This window comes from Phoca vitulina, unplaced genomic scaffold, assembly GCF_004348235.1.
Source record: "Phoca vitulina isolate PV1807 unplaced genomic scaffold, GSC_HSeal_1.0 scaffold14, whole genome shotgun sequence".
Lineage (NCBI taxonomy): Eukaryota > Metazoa > Chordata > Mammalia > Carnivora > Phocidae > Phoca > Phoca vitulina.
The window spans coordinates 4,690,204-4,714,372 of record NW_022589717.1 but is presented as its reverse complement, the minus strand read 5'-3'; the positions used below and the strand labels follow the sequence as shown (position 1 = coordinate 4,714,372).

At 35.5% G+C, this 24,169-nt stretch overlaps 1 protein-coding gene across 1 annotated transcript in view; it reads right to left on the bottom strand.

The window, feature by feature from the left end:
- FAT4 (FAT atypical cadherin 4) overlaps positions 1-24,169 on the bottom strand; it is a 174,968-nt gene that overhangs the window by 46,752 nt on the left and 104,047 nt on the right. The window contains exon 7 of the mRNA XM_032412791.1: positions 7,472-7,652. Coding sequence (XP_032268682.1) covers positions 7,472-7,652 — 181 coding nt within the window. The remainder of the gene's footprint in view (positions 1-7,471; positions 7,653-24,169) is intronic.

The window sequence follows — 24,169 nt, the reverse complement described above, 5'->3', positions numbered from 1 at the left end:
TTTTTTGTCTCTTCCTGAGATCTACTAGGATCATAAAACACTGTGCTATATGTTACTAGAATATGATAATTTAGTAATAGTTAAAAGACTGCACTTCAAAACACAATTCACCTGGGCATGAATATTTACCTCACTCAAAACACTTCAATTCATTAAATTCCTTAACCTTTCTAAGCCTTTTCTTTCCACCTGTAAAGTGTGGATCACATATGCATTCCTTTCACTTGGTAGTCTTGAGTATTAAATGTAATTTCATATGAAATGCATTTGGAATTGTAATTGGTACATGCTGAGAAGTAAAAGTCTAGGATTACACACATAACAGAGCATATACACCTGTGTACTTACAATTTAATAATCTATCATATGTAATCTATTATAATCCATCTACATACTTAGTTAAATGGATAGGTGGACTAAAAGATACAAGGATTAGAAGGTAAAAATCCTGCCCTCAAACTTACATCCTAAATGGAAGAAAGAGAGAAAGAAAAGAAAGTACAAAGCCAGGCAGTACATTTGAGTGTTATGAAACTGTCCAGAAGCACTGCTCTAGGTATCGAAAAGCCAAAGAGAGCACCTTTGAGTGGAATGATTAAAAGAAAGCCTTCCTTGAGGAAGGCTAAATTGAAGCTGGGTTTTAAAGGGTCTACCCATCTTACAATAGTGGTGAAAAGGGAGAAAGGTGTTTCAGGTCAGGAATTAGCAGATTTTTTTTTTTTTCTGTAAAAGGCCAGTGTTAGTAAATACGGTTTTGGAGGCCAGAAAAGCTCAGCTTGCCATTGCGCACAAAAGCAGCCGTGGACAAAAGTACACGAATGGGCATGGCTTTATTCCTGTACAACTTCATTTACAAATGCAGGCACTGGGCCGAATCTAGCCTGCAGACTGCAGTTTGCAGAACCTTGATCTAGGATACAGAAGAACTTGAACAAGGCCATAAGGCTTGGGAAAGCACAGATCCTTTTCCCAGGAGCAGAAAGTGATCCAGTGAGCCTGCAAGTTAGGCTGTATGTTGGGGGTTTGAGCAGAATAAGCCGGGGCTGTTTATGGAGTGCCTGGAATATGGAGACTGGGCATTATGCCATAGGACAACTGGAAGTTGAAGGATTTTGAGGAAGGGAGTATCATTGTTAAAGCTGAGCCACTGAATGCCCAAGCTGGTTCATATTACTGCCATTGCTCTTTCATTCACTGACCCAGGCTCGGCTTCATCCAGATCACTTCCTACAACACTGATAAATCATCATAAAATGTAATCTAGTCGTGTTATTGCCCAGTTGGAACACTTCAGTTGTTTCTCCCGTTAGATACAGACAGGAGTGTGAATTTTTCATGTGGTATATGAGGCCCATTCCTCACCCATACCAACCGTACGGAAGAGCTTTGCTTCCCTGACCCTGTGCTTCTGCAGAGCTCCTTGCCCTTATGCTTGTTATTGTCTTTGCCTAGAAAGTCTCTCATCCTGTATTTGTTGATAAGCTACTTCTCGGTCTTTCCAAAAATCATTAATTACTTGAAGCTTCTATGGATTTCTTCAGATAGCACTGAGTATGCTGTTCTTCTCTTTCCACCCCATCTGTGCTTAAACTATATACTTGTCGCAGAGTACTATAATTACAAGATTACAAAATTATCTCCTTTCCTGAACTGTTCTCCTTGTGGTAGCTAGAGGGTCCAAGTCCTCAGGACTTAAAGTGCCTGGGACATAGTGAGGGCTCCAAAATTATACAGTACGGGATGGTATATAGATTGGAGGGATTAGAAACTAGAGTCAGGGAAGAAAGTTAATTTTTATTATAATAGTCCAGGCATGATGTAATTGTGGGCTGAACTAGAATCTTGGCAGGAAGATTGCACAGAAAAGAATGGGTGCCAGAGGCATTAGTGAAGAAGAAACGTGAGAACTTGTCCATTGACTGAGTATAGAGGGAGAGGATGACCCTTGGCTAGCAAACAGGGATGAAGAAAGCAAGGCAACACCATTAAAAGAAAGCAGAATGCCAAGAGGAGAGACAGGAAAAGTTAGGAGTTTCTGATATGTTGTGCTTCTGATGCCAACAGAACCTCCAGGTAGGGGTGTCCACTACAGATTTACAAATATAGGCAGGGATCTCAGGGAGGGAGTCAGAATGGATAGCACAGATTTAGAATTTTCTGCATAGTTTTCTGGATGGTTGCAGCTGTGAAAATGAATTATTCTCTCTCTCTCTCATTTTCTCTCTCTCTCTTTCTCGCTTTCTCACTCTCTTGCTTTCTCACACATACAAAGAAAGGGAAAAAAAGGACTGAGAAAAAATATTGTGGGGGACTATCCAAATTATTTTGTACAGAGAGGAGATCAGAGGGTAAATTAGAAAGCGTGGTCAGAGATGCAGAGTAAGAAATAAGAGAGAATATTACGTAGACATTGAGGAGGGAAAAGAATGCCAAGAGAAGAGATGACCTGTAGCGCAAATATTGCAAAAGGTAAAGGAAAATACTCAGAAAAATCATTTGAGTGTTATGAATAAATTTGATAAATTTCAGCAGAAACTTCAGATAGATTATTTTTTTAATAAAGCAATGGAGGAGAAAATCAGATTGAAAGATTTTCAGGAATAAATGGTTGGAGAAAACTGTGAGGAAGTGACCCACTCTCTCAAAAATGTGGTGTAAAAAAAAGTGAGTAAAAACAACAGTTCTAAGAATTGGAATCATTCATTCAATACATTTATTTGTCAGTCACTGCTATGCTGCAGACACTGTGTAAGCAAGAATATATTAGGGGTAAAATAGATATAAGAAGAATAAAAAGAAAAAAAACCTAACATTAATTTAGTGACTTTTGTGTCCCGATAATTGTATTAGAGACATTTACGCATCTTAACTGATTACATATATACTACATAGTATTTGATCAATATATATTTAACTCTTACAAATTGTAAAGTAACACTTCGTATCTCCACTTTTACTGATGGATATATGGAATCTTAGAGACACAGACATGACTTTTCTAAGTTATGGTAGGTAAATAAAGGAACCAGCATTCAGTAGCAGATATTCTGAGCATTTCCACAGGGATCAATAGATGATCCAGGGAACAGGGATGATTTGAAGATCCAAGAGAGAAATGCAAACACTGTTGAATTAAAGATTTGGAGGGAATTAAGTGGGATGGGATTAAGAACACAGAGTGAGGGATCTGCCTTCGAATGTTGACCCTGTCAATATAGTTTTGTGAGTTTCTCCAGTGCTGTGACATGAAAGTTAGAAGTGAAGTTTAAATGGAGATTTGGTCCAGTTGGGAGAAAAAGGGATATGTATCCTTAAAAGCTAACTTCTGGAATGGGTGTCTGTCTGGGAAGCAAATATTTAAAGTAGATAAAAACTAGGAATTAATGCCGACTAGTTTACTAGAGGGGAAAATACTAAGAGTGAAATAAAGTATATAACTTAAAGTAAGTGCACCATCCATAAAAATGGATAGCTTGATCAAACAGGTAGAAATAAAAATATAAGTAAGTATTTGTTGGGTGACTGCTGTGTACAAGATTATGGTAGACCGTAAGGGAAATTAACAAATTATATGACACATAACGGATTGTGCTATTAGAGAGCCCATCAGTGGATGGGTAAATGACTTACATACATAATACTTAAATAAGCAATATAATATTAATATAAAATTACTCTGTTAACTACGAGAATGGGTTTCTCTCGATTCCATGATTAGCAAGGCATGATTAACACTTAATATAAAAGTATATAATATTCCATTAAAAAGATAATCAGACCACACCGGGCTCCGTGCTCAGCAAGGAGCCTGCTTCTCTCTCTCCCTCTGCCTGCCTATCTGCCTACTTGTGATCTCTCTCTCTCTCTGTCAAATAAATAAATAAAATATTTTAAAAAAAGATATCAAGCCAGAGTAAATAAGGTTTAGGCTGGCATCACTATTTACTTTATCTATGAAAGTATTTTAAATCTAAGCTGTAATAATTGTCTGTCCTAAGATAAGTGAATTTAATTATTTTTACAAGATAAAAACAGCTTCGATTTCTATATCATCTCACTATATGACAGTCAATGTAGTCATTTAAAGATTTTTGCAGACGTATTTTATAGATCTCAGTGAATGTAAAAGTATAAAGTTAATTCTCTGATTTTAAAGGAAGAAGAAAATTCAACCAGTCAACCAAACAACCAAAATACATACTATCAAATCAAAACAATCATTTCAAAGCTACCAGTACATCATTCTGGAAATACAGACAGGATTTTCTAGACCAACTTTACATTGATCACCATTGCTCACAAAGGTAGGGTCACATTTAGCAGTGCAAATTTGACATACTCTAGAACACAGTATATCCTCATAGCATTTTCTTCTAGTACTTGCATTGATTTTGTAAGCATGCGGCTTCACAATTGTTTCAGCAATTGAAACATCTCAGACAAGGATACTGTTCTGCCACTGATTGGTGATAGTCTGCATACTATCTTTAGAGAAAGACTCCTTGGCATGGCAGATAAAGATTTACTGGACTACAACACTACAATGGATAGGACATCTCTTCCAAAATTGTCAGAAACTTACTGAGCACTAAGAGATGACAGGCAAAGGGAAAAGTGCTTTGCAAGGGTTAGGACAGTATGCGTTGATGGATATTGAGTATTTTTTGTTCTAGGCACTATTCTAAGCAGTCCACTTAATTGTTTTATTTGTCGTCACAATAATTCTATCAAGTCAGTTTTATTATTTAGTATACTTATTTTATTGATAAGAAAACTGACCCCCAGAAATGTTAAATAAGCTGCCCCACAATTAATAGTAGAGTCAGCTTCATTCCCAAGGCTGTGCTCTTAACACTAAGCTAAGACTTAGTTCTTAGGGTATGGATTCCATGATTTCTATGCTTTGGTGTAGGACAAGCAAAGGAGGTGGTATTTACTGGCGTTTTGAGGCTCATACCAGGAAGAAGGTAAGTTGAACTTGCCTCTCTCCAGGTGGTGCTGAGCGCAGGGACCCAAGAGGCATATAGTTATGACCTTGGGCAGAAATTTTCTCCATCCTTAATGATTTGACTGTATAAGCCTCTTGGAATTCAGCTCTGGAAGAAGGTCCCAGGAGTCTGAAAGAAGTTCGTGCATAGCCTTCCATCCTACAGTGCATGTCAGTGTCCATCTTCTGGATTTCCTCCTGTAACTCTGGCCAGAACTGCTAGGCTACCTAGGTGACTCTTCCTTCTACACCTGTCTTTCAAGCATTGGGAGGATTCCAAGTAGTCAGTTCTTGCCCTTCTTTTGTTGCTCTATACTCTCTCCTAAAGTGTTCTTATTAATTTTCTGGTTTTAAATGTGCTCTAAGCATTGATGACTCCCAAATCTGTATCTCCAGCTCTGAGCCTAACCTAAGTTTCAGACTTGTGTCTTCAATGTCCCAACTGATACCTCCATGTGAATGACTAGTAGTCATCTTAAGTTGTGTTCAAATAAGAACTAGTTTCTCTCACACCTGTTTCTCCTCCAGTGTTACCTACAATGGTACCATCTGCCCACATGTTCAAGCCAAAAACTTAGTAGGTGACTCTGATTTCTCTTTTTCTTATTCCCACTTACAATCTCAAATATTTTTCCAAATCTATTCACTCAGTTGTCATTTCTCCACCTTAGTACATGGACACTCCAACTTTTGTTTCAATCACTATATTAATTAGCACCTAAATGGTCTCACTGGTTTCTCTCCCAGTGGCTTCTTTCTACAGTCCTGCCCTCCTGCAATCCAACCCAAACAGAACAGTTTATGTTGGTCCCTGTTTGAAATACTCCAATAGTTTCTCACATAAAAATAAAATTAAAAATCTCAATTTCTAAAAAAATAAATAAATAAAAATAAATAAAAATTTCAATTTCTTACCATGACCTAGGAGCCCTCAGATGGCCTACATGATCTGACCTCTGCCTACCTCTCTGGCCCCTTTCTCACTTTGGTCCATGCTCCCAAACCCTCCTAAAGACACCATGCTTACTTTCATCCCACAGTCCAGTTCTTCCAGCCTAAATGTCACCTCCTTAGAGAGGCCACCCATAATAAGCATACCTAAAAGTCCCTTGTCACTCTCTGTTATATAAGCCTGTTTTCTTTTCAAGGCTGCATTCACCATATGAAGTAATCGTATTTATGTTGTATTAAATTGTTTATCTACCTAAAAAAGAATGCAGGCTTGAAGAAAGTGGAAATGCTGCCTTGTCACTCATACTAACAACTCAATGCATGTTTATTAAATGAAAAATACTTTGAGGCCTTCTACATAGGTCAGTCATCTCTACCAGTAGGAAGAGATAAATGCCAGTTTCCCAAAGTGATTTTGTAAACAGGAAATTAGTAACAAACAAAACAAATTCCTAACCAAATCATCACAATAGCAACATGCACAGCCCTTGACTGATAAGTCCTCTGAACCCTCAAATTCTCTATTCTGACCATTACTGCCGTAGCCATCTGATCCACTCTCATTTACCTAATATCAGTCTATAGAAGGTGGGGGTGATGTGTGGGTAAGAAATATTTATGTCTTCGAGACTTTTCTCCGGAAAATTTGGAACTGTTCATTTCTTAAAGTTTAGAATGGGCCTGGAAGAATGTGACTCAGCTAGATCCACCAAATGTAACAACCAAACTGCTTTCACATGCTCCCTGAACAAGGTACCATATTGTTTTTCTCCATTTTAAGTAGATGTAAGTAGAGTAAAATAAACTTTTTAAACTTTGAAAATATAAATATTCTTATTGGGGCTAGCGGTTGGGTTAAAAATGGCCAAAATTCTTTGATACTCCTCCCATCAAGAGGTGATGTGCATTTCTCCTCCCAGTGAATCTGGGCAGGTCATGGCTGCTTCAACAAATAGAATATTATGGAAGTGATGCTGTGCCACTTCCAAGCCTTTTCTCTAAGAGCACTGGCAGCTTTCACCCGAAATTCTTGGAGCCCAAAGCTACCATGTAGCCCATTTTAGCTACCTGCTAAAGAACCACATTGAGAAGCCCTGAGACTATAAGATCAGAGACAAGGGTCCAGCTGAGCCATCCCTCCCAAGGCACCAGGCATTGAGTGAAGACATCTTAAACCCTCCAGGCCACCCAGTGACCAGGTAAATACCACTAAGTGATACCAGTCAATCACATGAAGCAGAAGAATCTCCCTGTGAACCCTGCCCTACAAACGAATTACATGAACTACAAAATCATGAGATATGATAAAAATATAAATAAAATTAATATATTAAAATTTTAGAACACTAAATAAAATTATTATTGTTTGAATCCTCATTTTAGGCATAGTTGGTTATTTAACAGTAGGTAGCCACAATAGGGCTATGTGTTAATATTACAGACTTCCTAGCAAAATTAAGCATTATATTCATTTAGTCCAAAGATTGTTTCATGAGAAAAACAATCAAAATTTACAAAGGGAAATGTACTGACCTGATAACTGCATTTGTTGAAGCATCAGCATCTGAGGCATTTACCAATAAAACGTCTGTTCCAGTTGGTGCATCTTCAGAAATTGTGGTGAAATACATTTTACTGGCAAAAGTGGGGACATTATCATTGACGTCATCTACTATGACACTGATTGTTCCAGTTCCAGTCAGGGCAGGGGATCCTAGAAGGAAAAGAAAATCGAGTTTTTAATGTTTATAAATAACAAAGATAATAGCAAATTTAACAATGACTCATTGGTAGATAGCACTACTGAAGAGACTTTAGAAAACATCTCAAAGTGAAATTTCTAAAGGCTACAAGCAGTGGAGTGATTTTTAATTTTGTTACAAGAAAAGTATCAAAAACTAATCATGTACTATATGTTGGCTAACTGAACATAATTAAAAAAATGATTAAGATGATAAAAAGAAAGAAAATATTTTCATTATGAACTAGTATTTCAAATCTTTCCTGGTGATACTGCACAAAAAGAGTATGTCAACCTCTCATTCTATTTTAAAGGTGCCGATTCAGCAATGCAGAACACAACAATATCATTTAAACACCACAAAAGAGGCACTGCTGGTTTCTCTGAAATTCCATTAAAATAGCTCAGTCCAGATTTGGAGAATATCCGTGGGCACTGAATAGCTGGCCAACTGACAAGGCAAGAAAGCTAAATTCCTAGTCGTGACTATCAATGTTAATATAAAAAATTTGGGTTTCTAAGTCTTTAGATCCCCTTTTCTGTACTAATGTTTGTTTGTAAAGGAAAAAGATAAAGCTTCAAGTGATGTCTCAAAACCGCAATCTTCCACTTGTTGGAAATAACATGCCAATGAGCTAACTTAGAATTACTTTTGTTACATTTATTTACTATTTAATATAAATGTGAAACAGTTCTTTTTTATTTCTTGTTCCAGTTCTGTTATCAACATATAATGAAAAGCCAACATTTAACAAAACCTTGGCGTACATTGCCTGTGCTACACAAAGTTAACAGACTCTTTGTGGTGATGTAAATCAGATGCCGTATTTGGTTAGATTCTGTAGGTTGTCCCACAACTAAAAGTCAAATCAACTGCCTTTAGATGCATTTTCAAAATCATTTTTCAAATTTTAACTTCTCTAAATAAAAACAATAGAGCTCTGTTTAACTGTGTTTATCTAAAATAAAACAAAGCCCTGAATACTCTCCTTTTCTGTTTAAAATATTAAAACATTTTCCCCATAAAAATTATTTCTTCTTATATGAAGTTTAAATTCTACTTATTTCTAGCACTCAACACTTTTTTTAAAAAGCCACCCATTCACTGACTCATTCATTTCTCTGTAAAATTTTTATGGTGTGACCTTTTACTCTCACAGAATGGTGTTGCGATTCACAACCTTCTATATTCTTTTTTCTAGTAATCTTGTGATTTGCTGATATTTCCTTTACTACTATTTAAACTTTTTCTATGTTCTTATATTGTACTTACTGATGGCCTGATACCAAGCAGCTTGTATGCTCAAACGTATAGGAACCAAAATCAGCAGACTAGAAAATTATGGACCCCAGTGGGTTTGGTGATCTGTTATTTTTGTGCTCTATACAAGGAAGCTCAGACTATGTTAGATGAAAATGTGCATGACCAGTTGAGCTGGGCACTGTAATGAAGCATGATCACTCCCAGAAACCTATGCAATTAAATTTAGGCTACATGGTGATAATTATTGCCATATATATCTTTCTCGGTAAGATATTTTACATTAAGCATTCTATTTACACTAACATATTTTTAAATTCGTGACTGCCAAAGTCTTATCTTTTATTTCATTTTATTATTATTTATTTATTTTTATTTATTTATTTATTTATTTTTGAGAGAGAGAGAGAGAGAGGGAGAGAGAGTGCACATGTGGTGAGGGAGGAGCAGAGAGAGAGGAAGAGAGAGAATCCTAAGCAGGCTCACCGCGGAGCACAGGGCACAATGCAGGGCTTGATCTCACAACCCCAAGATCATGATCCAAGCCAAAATCAAGAGTCAGAAACTTAACTAATTCAGCCAGGCGTCGTAAGTCTTACCTTTCAGATGTTTGATTTTATACTAAAGGGAAGAAAATTAGTCCTCACTATTGCTTATGTGTATAATTAACTACAAACTTACTAAAATAGTATAATTGCCTTTTCACTAGTCACTTAGTGTAAATAATGGTAAAATGATTTCACAAATATTTCACACACAAAATAGATTTGGAGGTATTATAAACACTGGAGAAGCACATCAAAATAAGACCTTAAAAACTTCACTCAACACATTAATAATGATTATATCAAGTGCTTATTGAGTCCTTAGGTATGCAAGTACTGGTTTAAGAAGTTGACATAGATTATCTTGTCTAATCTCGTCAGTTAGTACTTCTGCTCTCTCCATCTTATGTTTAAATAAGCTGATGATTAGGTTAAATGACTTTTTCAAGGCCATAGATATAATGAGGAAGCTGGGATTTAACCCACGTGACTTGGATGTGAAGATGTTTGCCACTGGCAAAAAGCTGGAAGGTGTTGTTAGTATCTGGACAGGTGCCACTCAGGGAGGTGTGCTCGGACTTTGGACAATCTGGGCCCAGAAAACAACACAAGACATGAGTTGGAGGAAAAGGCGCATCTGTGAGGGAACTTAGTTATTTGCCAGTTGATGTTTGTGGGGTATTTGGAGACAATAATCTTGTCAGAGATTTTGAATTTCTTTTTTTTTTTAATTATGTTATGTTAGTCACCATACAATACATCATTAGTTTTTTGTTGTTGTTGTTGTTCTTTATGCCACTGATTTTTTTTTATGTTATGTTAATCATCATACTTTACATCATTAGTTTTTGATATAGTGATCCACGATTCATTGTTTTCGTATAGCACCCAGTGCTCCATGCAGTATGTGCCCTCCTTAATACCCATCACCGGGCTAACCCATCCCCTCACCGCCCTCCCCTCTAAAACCCTCAGTTTGTTTCTCAGAGTCCATTGTCTCTCATGGTTCATAGAGATTTAGAATTTCTCACAAGAGTCATGTTAAAGCTAACTAAGTATCTTCGGGGTATTATTGATGACCAATGTTTGGCCTAAATCTCTTATGTGTGTTTAATTATATATAATTTGGTGAAATGGAAGTTAAATATCTGCATCATGTTAGTATCTCTTCCACTGGTTACACTGAAAAAATGTAAGTAGAGGATATCTATGCTTTAATGTGAGCGAAAGAGGCTGTCATGGGAAGATGAGTGTGTATACTATGATGAATTGAGAGAGGAAATAACTAAATCAATGTCCTAGAAGCAAAGGATAGGAGGAGATGGAGGGCTCTTTCATATCTTCTACTGACATTGAACTCTACTCACTAAGTTTCAGTCTCCTTATCTGTAAAATGGGAATAATAAGCACAGAACCTACCCCAAAGAAGTATTGAGGGAAATGTAACATGCTTAGCAGAGTGACTGGCACATGGTTAAAATGCATTTTTTATTACTCCTTTTTCTTGTATTTGCTTTAGAAACAAGAAAAATTAAAAACTGACTTATAGAAGGTTCATTTTTAAATCTTACAGATTTCAATATCATAATTCCCAGGATTTTTGTTCCCCAACAAAACTTCTGAGTCAGTTATATAATAATATTATTTAGGAAAACATTTGAGCCATCTTTTCCTCTTAATGATTCTTTTGTAGTATAACAATATGAGACACTTAGCTTTCAAAACTTTCATAGTTTTGTGGAGGACATGTTGCTTGAAAATAAAAATAAAAAATTTGATAACTTACAGTGAGAGTTTAAAGAAGACCTTCATATTTCTGGTATACACATTGCTCTCTAATCAACAATCTATACTTAAACTTGTTAAGAAATAACCCAGTAACTGCCAACCAAAGGTTTTGTCTTTGGTATTCTAAAGTGTCTGATGACACACATATGGAAAACCACATAAAATGATGACTAACTGATTTGGTCAGGAACATGTGATTTCTTCCTTTGTCTATAAACTACATAAATATTGTTGCTGATGTGTTTTCTGAATTAGTAAGCAAAAAGAGAAAAAAACATTGTTTATGCAGGAAAATGTTCAGCAAGTTTAATCTCACTGTCTTCATACTCGAGAAGGTCTAATTTTCCAGAAGATTTTAAAAGCACACCAGTAACAACAGATGGTCCTGGCTTGAGAAGCAGCCACATAGATGGTTAAATTTGGTTAGATTCTGTGGGTTGTCCCACAACTAAAAGTCAAATCAACTGCCTTTAGATGCATTTTCAAAATCATTTTTTCAAATTTTAATTTCTCTAAATAGAAACAATAGAGATCATATCAACATGGGGACTCTTCTCAAGCAAAGAATGATCCCCAGATTCCCCTACTCTCCCCTTAGTAGCCACCACAACTCACTTTATAAGTACTTAGGGTTCTCTTCCTATTTTCTTCATGAACTGATAGAGTGAACCACAATTTCTCCAGTGGTCTCCCTTTCTTGTTGCCCCAAAGGATGTGCATGCAGGTCTTATCTACTTTTTTCAATTTTACAAGGAAACCTTACAAACACATTGTTCTAACTTTCTAAGTCTTTTACTGAGATTTAACTAACCCTAAATTTGAATTCTGCCTCCAATACATTTTACTTTTGTTCTTGGGAATGGGGCCTACCACCATACACCCAGGTCCCGCCTCATTCTTTTCTACTGATAGTGTGAGCTCTGGAAGTCACTGCCCCTCAACTTTAAGCAGGAAGATGAAATCAAGAAAGAAATATGGAATCCCCTCTGATTTCAAATAAGTTTCATTTCTATATCACTCATCTCAGATGAAAGACACAAGTTCCCTAGTCACTGGCCCACACAAATCTTAGCCTGTCCTCTTACCTGCTAATTGAATAATGAAGTCATGTTTTCATTGTTGCTTTTCTGTGTTTGCTTGTTTTTATACTCTACCTCTTAACTGTGTGAAGAAGTGGTCTAGGGTCTTTATGTTCCTGTTTCCTAACATCTTTCTGTTATATTCCTTGTGAGGTGCTACACAGTGCTTACTATTACTCTATCTTTAGTCCAGAACCTTCTGTTGACTCCAGGCTGGTACATGCAACTGACTACCTGTTGTCACCTCTTGCAAGTTGCCAAAAAAGCCTCAACATTCCTATGTCAAAAAATGAAATATCAATTATTCTGTGTAAACTTAGCCCATATCTTTTATCTATAAATGGAAATATGAATGAATATATACACATATTTGTATATACATATTGTTGAACACTTACTTGAAATCAGATATATATGGTATATATACATATATGGATCTTTTATATGTATTACTCATTTAATATACAGATTCCATGATGTAGGTATTGTTTAATTTTTTTGATGAAAAATTAGACTCAAAGAATTTAAGCAGTTTATTTACATTCAGCCATAGTGGAAAGAGCAAGCCAATTTTGAACTCTTAAAAAAATCTTTTTTTAGTTCATTGGGCTCAGATAAACTATGCCATTCTTATTACAGATGTTTCACTCTATATTATCATTACTATCAAGGCACTTCTGCCATATCCTCTATTAAGTTATAAGCTAATTGAGAGCAGGATAATTTTATTTAATTCATCTTTATATAAACCCATAATGCATACCATTAGGCCATGTCCTTGTTCTGTAGTCTTTTCCTTTGATTCTTTATATGAAATCTGGTCTAGTGACTGGCTGAAAGTTCAAAGAGCTGAATACTTCTAGAAATACACATCTGGGAATATAGGCCTTAGCCTAAGCCTGGGGTCAGAGAACAAGACTGCAGACAAAGGTCAAAGTTTTGGAGATAGTCTACTACTTATAAACAGAGGGTCCCAATTAATCCTGAGTCCCAGGAGAATCAGAATACTAGGGGCCAATGTTTAGTTTGAATAGATCTGATAATGATGAATTATATAGGCAGTGGCATGATAGGGCAAGATTTTTCAATTTCATCTGGGATTGATTTATGAAAAACAGATGCAATCAGAAAGAAGAGGCAGGATGTAATGACACAGACTCCTGGTGGCTGATGGGGGGCCAATGAAAAGGGTTGAAGATACAAATGAAATAAAAAGTTAAGGTCTCAGAAATTTGTAACTGTGGAGGCTAGGAGGTGCAGTGGACATTTCAAATATAATTATAAGTCGGAAGATAAAAAGAACTTCAAATTTCATTTTGTAAAATTTTATGTATTGTATATATACACATTCATATGTATACATATGTATATATGTATATACATATACATATAAATGTAAAATAAACATGAATAAATTGATAGAAACCTGGAATTTTTAAAGCAAATAGCAAACAATGCACATGATTCTGAAAAGCATTCTTAAAAGTGTGTGAAAATAAATTACATACACGGAGAAAGAATATTCACAGCTTAATCTTCTGAAAATCCATGCTACTGTGGGTAGTTCCATGCTTTGTCTGAGTCATACTCTATATTTTTGAATTTGGGAAATTATTAAGTAAGTTAAATAAGTATTAAGCCTTTTAACACTGGTGGCTTAATAAGCTCAAATATATCAAGATAAAGTTCAAGGTAATTTATAATAAGATGTTAAAAAGAAAAAAGTTTCAGACAACTGCTCTATCAGAAAATACATCTTTAGTAAGTGTAATAAATGAATCTAAATGAGTAATTAAAGTTCAAACTGCAGGGAGGTTACATTTTTTATGTTAGCCCTTATAAATTAAACATACTTTCGTGAAATATGAAAAACTGTTCCGCAGAAATAAAAATTTTTGCCTAACTGAAATCTGTTGCTTTGCAACAAAGCCGATTTCATTCTTGACATCAAACATTTGGTGAATGGGTCCTCTGACTGGGTGTGTGTTTGTCGTAGTAAAGTATTAGCTTCTTTTTTTCTTTCCCAGGAAGTAAACACAGTTTTCTCACAGTTCGTAAGCCATCCACTGAAAATGCACTGAATTTCAGCCATTCTATATCAACATTGGAACTTTCGTGGTTAGATTTAAATTTGAATTCAGCAAATGTATAAAGCAAATAAGTATGGAACATTTAAATATGGCCGGAAGTTTAATATTTTAGAAATTACATTTTATAATGTAATTTATTACTGCTAATTAGTTCTACAAATATATTTATATCAATTAGGTATATATATGCTTAGATAACACCTGATTTTTAAATTAGCTCTGCAGGAATCTGTATCAAAAACACTATATTTCGGGGTGCCTGGGTGGCTCAGTCAGTTAAGCGTCTGCCTTCAGCTCTGGTTATGATCCCAGGGTCCTGGGATCGAGCCCTGCATCGGGCTTCCTGCTCCACAGGGAGTCTGCTTCTCCCTCTGCCTACCATTCTGCCTACTTGTGCTCTCTCGTTCTGTCAAATAAATAAATAAAATCTTTAAAAACAAAACAAAACAAACAAACAAAACACTGTATTTCCTTGATAAATTCTTATACTAAATAGAGGTGATAAGTAAAATTAAAGCGACTATATAATAATGTTATGAAAATGACATGGAAAAGTTGTACAACCATGTGAATGTACTTAATGCTGTTGAACTGTACACTTAAAAATAATTAAAATGGTAATTATGTTATATATATATATTTTGCCACAATTTAAAAATTTTATAAAGTCATACATAATGTTAATAAAATATTTTATCCTGCACAAAAAGTAGGTCTTGAGGAATTACTTTTTAGAGGATATTAAAAAAAATCCTCAACCCCTGTTAAAACTCTGAAACACCAAAGGCTGCCTTCAAATGCTAAACACAACCTTCCTCCTGCCTACTTAGTGAAAATATTGAATTACATATTTATGAAATAATTATAAAAATAGGCTACAAAATGATTATGTTTTAACAGGATAAAATTAAAGGACTTTTGAAAAGAAAAAAACCTAACAATGAGATCAACTTAGTTTTTATGATACCTAATGTTTATCTTTTAAGTAACATACACATTTTCCTTTCCATTGCAAATAGTTTATTTCCATTTCAACGTTGGGTCCTTTGTCTACTTATATCTATGGCTTATATGAGTAAATAAAGTGTAGACGGAAATTATTTTATTAAATTTTAATTCTATGCAACATAATGACAATTCTAACTCTTATTTAACAGAATTTTGGAGGTTAAATCATCTGTTTTTGTATTTGTATCTTATGAATAGATAAATGAAATTCTACATAGGAAAAATTTTTCCTACTAAAGAGTAGTTGATTTAAAGAAAAGTATATAAATAAATAATTTATAATAATACTTATGTCACTAACAGATATGGTACAAAGTCTTACTAGAAATAAGTGGAAGTAAAATAATCATCAGTTATCAACCTTGGAAATAAAATTCTCATCTAGGACAAATATTTTGTTAAAGTAACCTTATTTGGCCCAAGATGGAGTCATTCCCATCAGCAAACCAGAACTTAGAACTAAGTTTCTGTGTTTGGGGTTTCTCCCAGAAACAGAGGCCTAGGTCAACCAACCAGCCCTTGCCTCTTCAGCACAAATTACCTCAACTGACTCCAAATCTTCCTCATGTGCCATACAGGGAAAGTAACCTTGCTTTAATCAGTCAGCAAATGCCTAGTATAATGTCCTTGTTCCTGCTCACCTCGTCTATATGAATCTCTTGCCTTGTACAGCTCTGCGAAGGTTCCTTCTATTAGACTGGATACTGCTTGATTTCATGAATTGCTGAATTAAAGCTTACTAGATCAGTAAATTCTTTGTGGAAAGATTTTCCTTCAACAACTCAGATGGAAATAACCAAAACTGCCTTAGACTCAAATATGAAAGCAAGTTAAATGCAATTAATTTTTAGTAATTGAAGATAATCCTGGTTCTATCTGATTTATGGAATCACTGGTGCCTTATGGAAAGTTTTCAAGCAATTTTCATTATTAAAAATGTTCATCATAACAGACAAGGCAAGCTCTTCTCCAACATTTTCCCACAAATAATGCTGACAAAATGCCATCTTTCTGGAACATTTAAAAAAACAACTATCTTCAGATGTAATATGTCATATTCCACATTTCTGAGCTCTCTTTTGATTATAGAGCCATTTGTAATGCAATGACTGTCTCAACTAAACAATGTGACAGATAGCATTAATTCAAATGTCATCATATCTTCACCAAGAAAATAAAACATGGTGATTAGCCCTTTTAGCTTTCAGAATCAACTTTTGCAAAAGCATCATGTTTCCCCTCCATTAAAAAGTAATTTTCTACCCCTGCATAAGAATGAAGTTTAGTCCTTCTTTCAGTCAGATGATAAATGCCCTTAATTAGAAATGCTAATAACTGAACTTTTCCCCTCAGACCTATTAGTTATGCTGACACATAGATGCTTCATAACTAAACTTTTTGGCCAAATCTATATCCAGAATATCTCTATATCCCTTTTATATATTAGACTAAGAACAGATAAAGAATAATGTATTTAATTTGTGCACTGATTAATTTCCCACCCCCAAATTAAATGCAAACGTGAGCACACAGCCCAACTGAATCATCGTATGTATATGTACGTTTGTATCATACATATTGTATATTCTTAGTAAAATATCTTAACATTTGTTTTGCACTTTATAAAACCTTTAGATACACATTTCCCGATTTGAAGAGAATATCAATCCTTTGATTTCAAATTTATGAATATTCTTATTTTGCAAGCTGTTTTAATGGCTGAAAACCACAAGTTTTTTTTTTATAAACCAACTTTTTAATATAAAAATAATATTTAATCCAGAGAGAAGAAATTCTTATGAACATGGTCTATACAAAACATATCACAAGTAGATAAGTTAATATGTGGGAAGCAGTGAGTAATGGTCAAGAAATGTTCTCCTTGCCCAGGTTTACCAGTTTTGAATCCTGTTTTCACTGAAAAACAGCTGCATGCTTAAGCCAAGTTGCTTACCTTCTCTGATACTCAGGGTTTTTGTTTTTCTTTTAATGCATAAAATTGGAATAAAAGTATCTAATTTACAGGGCTGTGATGAAATTAAATGAGACAATATAGTGTAAAATTCTGGCACATACAAGCACTCAGTATGCCCAGAATGGAGAGCATCTAAAGTTTATGACTCCATGTTGTCTCTACCCCAGTGTCTTCCATGAAAACTAAACTTCTATATCTATCTACCTGGCATCTCCACTGTTTATCTCAGATCTAAAATATACTATATCCAAAAAATAGTTCTTGATAATTTATCCTAAAATTCTCTCTCTCCATCTCCAAATTTCCAAGGCAAATATTCTAGGACTCCTGTTTGACTCATCTCTTTTCCTTAACTTCCCACACCTCCAATCTCATTATCAAGTCCCACTGGCTAAATCTTTAAAATGGATAAGAAATTTCGTTCCTTCACCCCACCTCCACACTGTCACCTAATTTCAAACTCTATCTCAGGGATTGCCGTCATGGTCTTTTAAACACCATCTCTACTTCTGCTCTTGTTCTTCATCACTACCACAAAGCCAGATCTCTTCTCTACAAAACCAGATCTTTCCAAAGCCCCCTTTCACTCCCTGTCCAAAACCCTAACAAGGCTTCAACTTTCTCTTTGAACAAAATTAAAGTTCTTTACCCCGCCCTAAAATGTTTATGTGATCTAGCTTCTGCCTACCTCATCCTCCAAGACAGAATTTCTCTTTTTCACTGTCGTCCAGCCCTTCAGGACCTTCTGCGGTTCTTTGGGTGTGGTTAACTTGATCCCTGCCTCAGGGCTGTTTTCATCTGCAAGCAACATTATTTACCTAGATCCTCACATTTCACTTTCCGGACTATACGATCAAAAACCGTACCTCCAGTTCCTCACTCTCTTGCCACTTAACCTGCTCTACTTAACTTCATAGCATCTCATATCACTCCTGGTCTATGTATTATATTTTGGTTTTTGTCTATCTTTGAGAACAGAAATTTTCACTTTTCACCATTCACCAGTACGTAGAAGAGCTGAAAGAGACTGCTGCACAAATATTTTCTGACAAAACAATATCAAGATATTTGTCACACATTAATGTAGCCCATAAAAGCATAAGTGTCTCATTGACTGTACTCAGAATTCACTTATAAGGTCTATTAAATCAGCCTCATGGTTTGATTTTAATAAATGCAAAATGACAACTGGCAGGGATAATTGGTAATATTATCATCTTCTACCTGGAAAGTCTAATGAATTTTTTTATATATTCTCCTACTTAGCAATTTAATTTGAACAATGGCTAAATTTAAGCCTATTTTCAAAAGATCAATATTGAAATTACTGATTCTAATTAATTTGACTTCACTTAAACATATTTTGAAACATTAATTTATTTGGGAAAAAATAACAGTTAAACTTTTTATGCATTAGGAGGATACAATGAACAGCATATAAGAAGAGAAGCTTTCTTAAAATCGTGTTTCTGGAAATCTATGTTATGCAGAGAGTCAGCAGATCCTGCTTCATAAATACAGTAGACGTGAGAAAGAACTCAGTTGAAAGGCAGAAATCCTTGATATTGTTCTTGACTCTGTCACTCTTGGTCTTCAAGCTCTGGCAAACTGCCTATTTTTCCAGGCCTCACTTTTCTTATCTCAAATATAAAGAAAATGGACTGGCTCATCTCCAAGAAGGCTTCTGGCTATAAAACTACCATTTTAAGTCAGGTTTCTCTAATTTGGAAGTTTTTCATAGACAGTTCTCTTTCAAAATCCTTCCAATTTATACACTGAATTATGACTAACATTCCCCTATTGTCATATCACCTTGTTTTACTGCTTTCTCACATACTAATGCAGTTCCTTGAAAGAGTAGTGCAGATATTAATGATTCACAGATTCCAAATTTACTGGTGAGGGCAGAAGATCATCTTGAATTTAAAAAAGCATATATCAAAAAGATCTGGAAAAATTACTTGTATAGATGTCTATCTATTGGGATGGTATATCTAAACACCAAAATTTCTACAACGAAACTCAAAGCAAGTGAATCTTTTCATATTACATGTATGTGAAGAGTCATAGGCCCTTATTATTAAGCCACATGAAGCTAAATACCATATGTATGATATAGTTTTTGTAGCTAAAAAGGTGCTTTGCGTATTTGAGAGATATGGAAGGCTCACACTTTTTTGTTTTGCGAAGCCCACAGAAAGAATTGCCAAATGGTAACACTTCGAAAGCTCATGGTTTCTTCTTATGCAGATTTTGAATTAGTGAATCAAATTAAGAAAAGGTAGGTGGCATAGCACAGAGTAGGACAAGTCCTACCTAGAAACATCTAACAGATAACAGAATTGAATAAGATCCAGAAGGTTCAGGGGAAAGTCATGAGAACATAGCTCAAACACTATTTTAAGTATTTGAAACTGAAATTAAAGCCATAAAATGCTTCACTGGGTCCTTACATATGACTGCAATTTATCACATCACACTAAACACTCCAGAGCCTTAAACACTTGTGCTGTTTTTCAAAGAAGAGGTCAATTTGAATGACCACAACCAACATAGCAAAAACTTCTGGAATTTCAGCCATGAGTTTAAAAAGATTGGCACTTTTCCTTTTTGGTAGGTCCTTTGAAAAAATCTGCAAGTGATAAATATACAATAAACTAAAAGTATGGTAAATAAATATGAAATAACACTTGTATATTAAAATAACAGGGCGGTGATTAATTGGTTACTAATTATCATCATTTTTCACCCATTAAATCAGTTTTTCATTCAACAGATTTTATTAAGCACCTGTTATGTCACAGGTTCTGTTCTGGGTGGTTCTGGCAATTCATTTCTTGACAAGACTTAGGAAATTTCTATTCTACTGGAAGAAGGATAGCTATTGATGGGGTAAACAAAATGCACATACTCATGTATTATTTATAAGCATATAGTTTCAGATAATAATGTTAAGACAAAATCACAACAAGGTAGGGTGCCTGGGTGGTTCATATGGTTAAGCGTCTGCCTTCGGCTCAGGTCATGATCCCAGGGTCCTGGGATCGAGTCCCGCATTGGGCTCCCTGTTCAGCGGAGAGCCTGCTTCTCCCTCTCCTTCTGCCTGCCGCTCTGCCTACTTGTGCTCTCTCTCTCTCTGTCAAATAAATAAATAAAATCTTAAAAAAAAAAAAAAATCAAAACAAGGTAAAGTGATAGAGAGTGACACTGGAGAGAGGGGATTACATTAGATTGGTGGTCAGATAAATTGTTTCTGAGAAGTTGACATCTCACCTAGATATAACAACAAAATGAGCAAGACATGATGTGTCTGACCGTAAAAAAAAAAAAAAAAAGAAAAAAGCCAGCTATAGAGTAGAACACTCCAGATAAAGAGAAGCACATGGGCACAGGGGAAAAGGCAGGACAAGGTTGGCATTTTTAAATTAAAAGAGGGCAGATTAACTGGCATTAGCAATTTGCAATAAAAGTTTGACAAGTACTCTCCAGAAGCAAGCCACCGGACTGGCAGCATTTGTGAATTTTGGTGTGGCAAATACTTCCACACTGGCCGATTTCAACCCATCAACCTGATGACACTGAATGCAGAGCTGGGAGGTGACCATGGCTGAGCCTGCCCAGGGCTCAAGGGAAGGCACCTGATGAAGGCGGCAGTGGGTGGAGAGAGAGGAGGTCAGATAGGTGGACAGAGGCCAGGTCATTTAATGCCATGTGTCACCTCTGAAACAAATAATGCAGTATATGTTAAGAAAGAAAAAAAGAAGAAGAAGAATGTAGCAGGAGGGGAAGAATGAAGGGCGGGAAATCGGAGGGGGAGACGAACCATGAGAGACGATGGACTCTGAAAAACAAACTGAGGGTTCTAGAGGGGAGGGGGGTGGGAGGATGCGTTAGCCTGGTGATGGGTATTGAGGAGGGCACGTTCTGCATGGAGCACTGGGTGTTATGCACAAACAATGAATCATGGAACACTATATCTAAAACTAATGATGTAATGTATGGGGATTAACATAACTATAAAAAAAATTTAAAAAAAAAAGAAATTCAGGCTTTATTCTTAGAAACCACTGAAGGGTTTTCAAGCAAGCGATGGGGCATGATGATCTGATTTATAGTTTCAAAGTTCATGAGCTGCTTGTTGGAGAATGTACTTTGGGGAGAAAAGTTAGGCAGTTACAGAGCTATTATATTAGCCCTGGCTTAGACCAAAGTGGTGGTAGTAGAAATGAAGAAAAGTGGATAAATTTAGGACATTTTGGATGTTTTTTTAAGGCAGAGTCTACTTGTCAAGGGACTTGTTCAATGTGGGGTACAGAGAAAGAGGAACAAAGAATAATAACAACAATTGGGAACTTGTGGACACAGAGCAATTTATGGAGGGTAGGGAGGTAGTTAGAGTCAAAAAGTTTTATTTGGCCTTACTGAGCTTGAGATGTTCAGCAAACATGCTGACTAATATTAAAAGCTAAAGTAAGTCATTCTCTTATTTATTTCTGCCAATAAGCTTTTCGTGTAGAAATTAGTATATTCATTTTATCAATATGAACATGAAGGTAAACTTATGCCAGGTTATGTAGCTAGGAAATGGCAGAGGTGAGATTTGAGCCTCAGTTTAACTACAGAGCTATGTATTTACCTCAGGATATACTTCCATTTTGCAAATTAATTCTCTGATTTAATGTTTTAAGTGTATTGTTCTAGGTTCCCTATAATTCTGTGCAACTTACTATATTAAAATCATATTATTTTATTTATTGCACATATAAGACAATGATAAGGAAAACTCTTCTAAGGAAGGCTACTTGAGAATAGAATGCCAAACCATGTGAAGGGCACTAACTGCTTTAAAGTCAGCTGCCCTCTTAGAAGGAACCACATAGTGATAGGTTCTCTGCAGGACCTTCATTACTGTGCCAAGTTGAAACTTTAGCTTCAAAAACTTTGTACTTGAGAGGTGCCTGGGTGTCTCAGTCGGTTAAGCATCTGCCTTCAGCTCAGGTCATGATCCTAGGGTCCTGGGATCGAGTCCTGCATCGGGCTCCTTGCTCAGGAGGGAGTCAGCTTCTCCCTCTGCCTCAGCCTCTCCCCTCTGCTCATACTCTCTCTCTCTCTCTCAAACAAATAAATAAAATCTTTAAAATTAAAAAAAATTGTACTTGATACAGTACATATTTCTGGGAAAAAATAACAGTAGGGAATACAGAATGAAGGGGGATGTTTAATTTTTAATTATAGTTAAATAAAATATTATTTTTAACTGAGTTATAGTTTCAACTCATTAAACTACCATTTAAAATTTAATCCTATAGGAAAAAACGAGGTAGAATTATTATACTGTGTTCTGGTTTTGTTATTTAGCAATGTAACCTTCAGCCCCACATACATGTGATAGTGTGGTTGTAACTCATTTTAAGCAGTAGACAGGAGTAGTTAGAGAGTTTCCAGATGTGCTACTTGATATCTGTGCTGTCAGTAAATAAAAATATGAGAGTGGAATGCTAATATTTTCTCCAACAAAAATATTCAAAGATTTAAAGTTTTGCTAATAAAAATAAATACATAAAAATGAATAAATAAACCCTGCTGATTCAATTATTGCCATATTGCCAAAGTTGACTCATTTTTGGGTTGCCATCAGGTAAGAATTTTTAAAAAGCAAAAGAAAAGTGATTTGTGACCTAGAATAAAGCTGTCAATTTTTTTTTCTTACTTAGACTACTTTGATATTTTCCTGGTTCTTAGAATGCTGCAAATTTGAGAATACCATGGCATGTGGGATCTAAAAGCTGCCATATTTTTCTGAATTTTCTCATGTCGCCTACCAATTTGACTTTTAAATCTAAGCATTTAATCTGTATTTTAAATCCTCTGTCAGAAACTTCATTGTTGGAATACAGGATTAAATGGTAGATTCTGAAACCTGGTATCTCAAACTCACATAAAAGTGGTTTATTTGTGATACCCAAAGTATGCGAATGAATTGAACATAAAATCATAGTCACATATGAGTTTTAATGACTTTAAAATAATTTAGTCCTTTCCTATACAATTTCTGATTGTTTTCTATGTGATCTATATTAAGTGATCTTCAGACACCTAACTGAATACTTCTCCATTAGCTCAGACACATCAGTCCATTTCAGGGCAACTCAAAAAAATTTAAAAAAAAAAAAAGAGCTCTCATAAAAATCTGTGCTTTGGGACAAAGTTCAATCAATTCTCTAATTTCCAGGGCCACCAAAATGCTGAATCTCATTTATGCCTCCCATCATGTTCCCTAACACCACACTTAAGGCTCTGAATGACAAACTTCCAAATTCCTTAATTTTACTGATAATATGAATTTCCATAACTCATAACTCTGTTATCTCAATATTGGGCAGAATCAACACACACCTATCTTCGCATTTCTCATTTAATGGCAATAATCCTTCATAGAAATTAGAGTTATAATTCTATTATTTGTCCTTACATTAAGAATCCTAGGTCCCTAATTTTCCTCAGGCTCAAGGCTCGTGGCACCAGGAACTCACACAGTCTGGCTCCCTGGAACCAGCTTGGTTCCTCACAGTCTGCCCATTTAGAGCAATGTTCTATTGAATCTCCTCCTCATGGAAGCTCCTCCTAACAGGCTCATTCACCTATGTCTATTAGAAGAAAACACTTTTAGCTCTATCAATACAAGTTTTCTTTTTCTTTTTTTTCTTTTTCCTAATGAAATGTCCCTTCTATATTGTCATTTTG